This window comes from Bison bison, unplaced genomic scaffold (genome assembly GCF_000754665.1).
Source record: "Bison bison bison isolate TAMUID 2011002044 unplaced genomic scaffold, Bison_UMD1.0 scf7180017864201, whole genome shotgun sequence".
Taxonomy (NCBI): Eukaryota; Metazoa; Chordata; class Mammalia; order Artiodactyla; family Bovidae; genus Bison; species Bison bison.
This window is the reverse complement of record NW_011494773.1, coordinates 543,620-549,347: the sequence shown is the minus strand read 5'-3', so window position 1 is coordinate 549,347 and position 5,728 is coordinate 543,620. Positions and strand designations below refer to the sequence as shown.

The 5,728-nt window shown below is 48.7% G+C and overlaps 1 protein-coding gene across 3 annotated transcripts in view; it reads right to left on the bottom strand.

Moving 5' to 3' along the window:
• Positions 1 to 5,728, bottom strand: part of IFT43 (intraflagellar transport 43) — a 108,661-nt gene that overhangs the window by 26,097 nt on the left and 76,836 nt on the right. For all 3 annotated transcript variants that reach the window (XM_010844368.1, XM_010844369.1, XM_010844367.1), the window contains 2 exons: positions 3,038 to 3,070; positions 2,356 to 2,402 (listed from right to left, as the gene is read on the bottom strand). In XM_010844368.1, the coding sequence (XP_010842670.1) occupies positions 2,356 to 2,402; positions 3,038 to 3,070 (80 nt within the window). The remainder of the gene's footprint in view (positions 1 to 2,355; positions 2,403 to 3,037; positions 3,071 to 5,728) is intronic.

Genomic DNA, 5,728 nt, shown 5'->3' with positions numbered 1-5,728 from the left:
CCTGCCAATGCAGGAGACTTAAGAGACACAGGGTTTGATCCCTGGGTCAGGAAGATCCCCTGGAGGAGGAAATGGCAACCCATTCCAGTATTCTTGCCTGGAGAATCCCATGGACAGAGAAGCTGGGTGGGCTACAGTCAAAGGGTCGCAGAGTCAGACATGACCGAAGCATCTTAGTGCACAGCACACACATACATATATATATATGTGTATGCATATATATGCGTGTGCGTGTGCGTGTGCGTGTGTGTGTATATATATATATATGCACGTGCTCACGCTGTGTGCTAAGTCGCTTACGTGTATATATATATATACATATGTAGGGCTTCCCAGGCGGTGCTAGTGGTAAAGAACCTGTCGGCCAATGCAGGAGATGCAGGAGACCCAGCTCCAATCCCTGGGTTGGGAAGATCCCCTGGAGAAGGAAATGGCAACCCACTCCAGGATTCTTGCCTGGAAAATCCCATGGACAGAGGAGCTTGGTGGACTATAGTCCATGGAGTTGCAAAGAGTCGGGCACGCCTGAAGGGACTCAGCACAGAATACATATACACACAAACATGTGTATGTGTATATATACATGCACAGTGGAGCGTTGCTCAGCCATGAGAAAATGAAATCTTGCTGCTTGTGACAACAGGGATGGACCTGGAGGGTATTAGGCTTAAGTGAAATCAACCAGACAGAGGACGACAAACACCATATGACCTCACGTATGTGTGGAATCTAAACCACAAAACAAACACAATACAGGAACAGACTTCAACACACAGAGGACAAGCAGGTGGCCGCCAGAGCAGGGGGCGGGGTGAACTTGGGCAACAGCAGGAAGAGGCACAAACTTCCGGGGATAACGTACATAAACCGCTGGGTTTATGTACATACATACAGCATGAGAAGTATGGTCAATAAAATCGTAGTAACTTGCGTGGGGACAGATTTATCATGAGCTCATTAATGGGTGCAATGGTCAAATCAATACGTGGCACACCTGGCACCAGCATAACACGGCCCATCAACCACGCTTCACTTAAACCCAAAGAAACAACGGCCACAATGATCTGAATCTGATGAAAACCACAAATCCACAGACTCAAGATGTTCAAGTAGGATAAACACAAAGTAACCCACAACAAGGCACATCGTGACCAAATTGCTGAGAATAACAGATAAGGGAAAATAAGTCTTAAAAGCAGGACAAAAAGACAGTGCATACAGGGGAGCAGAGATAAGGAGGACCACTGGCTTCTCGGCAGACAAGCAAGCCAACGGACGACGAACCAAGTACCTCAAAGACTAAAAGGGAAAACCGAGGCGTCGGCCCAGAATCCTTTATCTGGTGAAAAGTAAAGACATTTTTCAGACGAACAAGACTGAGAGAATTTCTTGCCAGAGGACCCGCTCTACAAAGAAATAAAACATTACATGAAGCGCTTCAGGCACAAGGAAAATGATACTAGATGGAAATTGAGTTCTACACAAAGGAACAGACTGAGGAAATGGTAAATATGTGAGTTAAAAAAGAGGCTTTGATCATTCAGGTCCTAAAGATAACCTCCCCTCTAGTAGGTTTCCTGCAAAAGGTACACACAAACTTTATCTCTTTTCGAGTTCTGAACACGGGCTTCAGCTGTGACACGGCTGCTAGCCGCTGAAGCACTGTTTCTCCCTTATTTACAGCATCAGCCTTTAACCGACTATGTGCCATGCACTAGAGATGCAAAGATAAACAAGACAAGGTGTCCACTATCAAGGAGCTTAGAGCCTGGTGGGAAGAACAACTGAGCCAATAAAGCGTTAAAGCATGACGGTCACTCAGCCCTGTGACCACAGGCAACTTCATCGCTCTGTACTTTAGTTTCCTCAAATATAAAAGTGGGATAATAACAGTACTACCTCGTAGGGCTGCTGTGAAAATGAAATGCTTCAGCATCTATAAATTGGGAGAACTGTGCCTGAGACTAATAATAAAGAACCAATAAGTACCAGCTATTATTGCTGTGGGGGGTGGTCGTTACAATGGAGGTTTGCCCCGGAGGTTGTGGGCGCAGGGAGAAACAACACCTGAGTCAGAGACGGCGGGTGGGATGGCAAGGGAAGACAGTTCAGAGGAAGTGATGCTTCTGGCCGAGTGCTGAAGGACAAGGAGGATTAATGGATAAGGAAGTGGGGAGGAACCCCAGGCAGGGGCAGCAGCACTCGGCCAGGCACAGAGACGCAACCCACAGGCCAGGACGAGGCCACAGGGATGTGTCCAGTAAGGCCTGCAGCAAGTGGCACCTTGGCTGTAGCCCAGGAGATGCTCTGGGACGTCTCTGGAAGCCCTTCTGACTTCCTCCACGGGCATCTTACCTCCTCCGTCATCTGATCTATCCAGGCTCTGCTGTCTGAGGCGGTGGCTGTCACCAAAACAAAAGGAAAAGAAAGGAGGAAGTGAGTTTGAAACACAGGAAGGAACAACCTATTATATTTTGATGGCTTCCATTGCTTTTCCTAGGTGAAAATGTCTCTGGACCCACCTTCCTCCACCAGCTTGGTCAGGCCTGCTTCGTCAGTTTGGTCTGCTGTGCAAGGCGCACAAGCTGTACCATCCCACCAGCAGCATCACACGGACTGCGAAAGGATGCTCCTCCCGCCTACCTGCACACTCCGTCTTGACCCAGAAACCTGCCTTCTTTCTCTTTGATATGTCTGGGGAGGAGGCTAGGATTAGAAGGCTGGTGTTCCTTCTGCCCATCTTCATCAATAAAGCAGAACCTAAGGGTCAGTCCTGTTGACACCTGAACGTACAATCTAAGACCCTGGGCGTGGGAGACAGGACGTGGCCATCCATGCCAGAGTCCAGCCCTTCAGCTGCAGAAGCAGCATTCGCTGAGCCCCTGACTATCACTCTGATCTCCAGCCCGAGCCCAGCCCGCTCCCTGCTGTCTACGTTCGGATGCTGCGTTCAACAAAGGCTGAGCTGATGAGGACCACACAGACCGCATGGTGGACTAGGGTCACACAGGATGCCGTGAGAATACTTGAAACATACTCCTGTATTTCTTCAGAAGCCCTCCTTTGTGACCTGAAAGAGAGAGAGACAAAGTTCATGAGAAACTGCTAGTCTCTGCACTGGGTGGGACACTGGAGGGGTGTTTCAAAAGTGGGGTAAAATGAGAATAACTCAAGTGATCTATCTGTCTGGATTCCTCTTTATAGACCAAGGCCCACAATCGATGAGAGAGTGACGGTGATGCCTTCTTACGCCCTTTTCTCAGCATGTCACCACATTAAGCTGTTGAGCTCGAGCGCTTAAATTGAAGGAGAAGCTCAAAACTCAAATGCGGTGTGGATGATACCGTGCCTTCTTTTTCTTTCAACAATTAACTGATCAGTTTACAGGAGCATGCTCTTAGGACGGAGGCCGTGGGTCTCGTTTGGAGCTGTTGTGCTAACACACGTAGTTCCCCGTGAGCAGAAGGGGATGAACCAGCCGTGCAGTTCAGGCCTGACTTCTTGCCTCCCCCACGGGAAGGACCGCAAGGCCCTGTGAGTGATGGTGGCCTGTTCACACGCTTATGTGAGGCCCGGGTTCTCCAACCTGAACGTGTGTACAGACCATCTGGGAAGCTTGTCAGACATGCAGATCGCTGGGCCCAGCAGTGAGAGATTTCTGGATCGGCTGTCTAGGGAAGGGGGAATACATCTTAACTTTAACAGTCGTCACCCTTTAGCCAATCTTACTTAGAAGACTTAAGACCAGCGTTTCTCAGAGGCTCAGTAGTGACCTGCTTGGATTAGAATTCCTGGGAATTTGAGCGTGCATTACACCGAGATTACTTTTCTGTATGTGTGACAATCTCTGTGATAACAGAGTATTTGTTTTCTTTATGAAATCTTTTAAGTCAGAAATCAATCACCATGATCCATGCGGGCACAGGGTGATGGCGATGCCTTAATGGCTGGGAGGCAGGATGCCTGAGAAGTTCCTCCCCAGGAAAAGTGACCTCAGGACCAACCGGCACTTTCTGCAAAAATGCAAATAATTCTCCCCGAGAGGGGAAAGGTAAAGTAAACCCTGGGACCACTGCCTCTGACTGTCGTGGTGAAGTTGAACACCATAAACATGCTGTCCGAAGGAGCCGGTCCTGTCACCAGCAGCAGGAAGGCTTGTATGGAAACCGGGATCAGAGGAGAGGAACAGGCTTCAGGAAGGTGGTCGCCCAGGCCTGCACCTTCCCGCTCTACAGAAGGGGCAGTGCCATCTCTGGTTACCCTCAGGAGTCTTAACAGAATCGTTCTTTCTGAAGCCCTGTGCCAGGGGAAGCAGCAGCAGTGACTCGGTCGGAAGGAAACCATAATGATAAGGCTACTCTTCGGGGGAAGGCTGATTAATTGCCATTTATTCACTCATCATCTGAATCGGTGTAATTGCTGCTGAACCCACGTCCTGCTCCACCCAACTCTCAGAGTAGCCCAGTATCTTCCCGCATCTCGTTGCATCCCACAGGGAAGGGGTTGGAACTAGAGACCATGGCCCCCAGGGATGGAGGGCGGGGATGTCCTCAGGTGGCATTCTGTCTGTCTGTCTGTCTCTCCATCTCTCCTGCCAGAAACAGCAGGTTCTGGGCAAACCTTCTGCTCGGGAGATGGAAAGCCTAGTGGGAACCTGTGTGGGGCCCCAGAGAAATGGCGTGAAACCCTGCCTGTAGAACAGTGGGCCACTGTCAGGCCATACCAAGCTTCAGGTAAGTTTGGGCTGCGCCACACCACTGATTATTTTGGTTTGGTTTCATTTTGTTCTGTTTTAACATGAATTTGGTGTCCAAATTGGTTTATTTTGTACAAAAAAAAAAAATCTGGATTTCTGAATTCTTCAAATATGAACACTGGCAACACTGCACTTACATTCCCTTAAGGAAAACTCGGGGAAGCTGGGCTGTGCCCAGCGCCCTCCCCACTGCAAGCCTGAGCTCTGCCCTCCTAGAACTGGGGGTCCCTACTAGCTGAGGCTGGGAAAAATCGAAGGCAGGAGGAGAAGGGGACAACAGAAGATGAGATGGTTGGATGGCATCACCAACTCAACAGACATGAGTCTGAGTAAACTCCGGGAGTTGGTGATGGACAGGGAGGCCTGGAGTGCTGTGCAGTCCATGGGGTCGCAAAGAGTTGGACACGAATGAGCGACTGAACTGAACTAAACTAGCTCTTTATCACTGAGCCTGTGGTGCCGGCTTGAGGAAGCAAGTGAAGCATTTCCCGTAGCTGTGCAGCTACCAAAAGTGAGAAAGCAAAAGGCAGTGGGAAGCATGCTTCAGGAGAGCAGGCAGAGGGTACATTTCTTCACAGAACCGTGATTATGCAAGTAACTTCTGTTCCTCGGTGATATAAGTCAAGCGGCTATTCTGAAACGATCCCCACTTCACAGAGTTACTATACCTGACCAGTCAGTCCCCAAAGGCACCTCAGGCCATGCAGTGACGTGAAGTCTAGCACAAGGATTTTCAAACCACAGGTCGTGACCCATTAGTGAGCCGTGAAACCCATTTAGAGGATCACCAGCAGCCTTTCTTTTTTAATCTTTCTTTTTTTTTCAATGGCAAAGAATAGTGAAGAGGGTATATTGCAAATCGTAAAGATAAATATTATGTAAGTTTTTTTTTAGGTTTATATACGGATATACCCAGTCATGATGGAGAGTGCATTTTTAAAATTGCTGGAGACAGGTTAAAAAAAAAAAAAA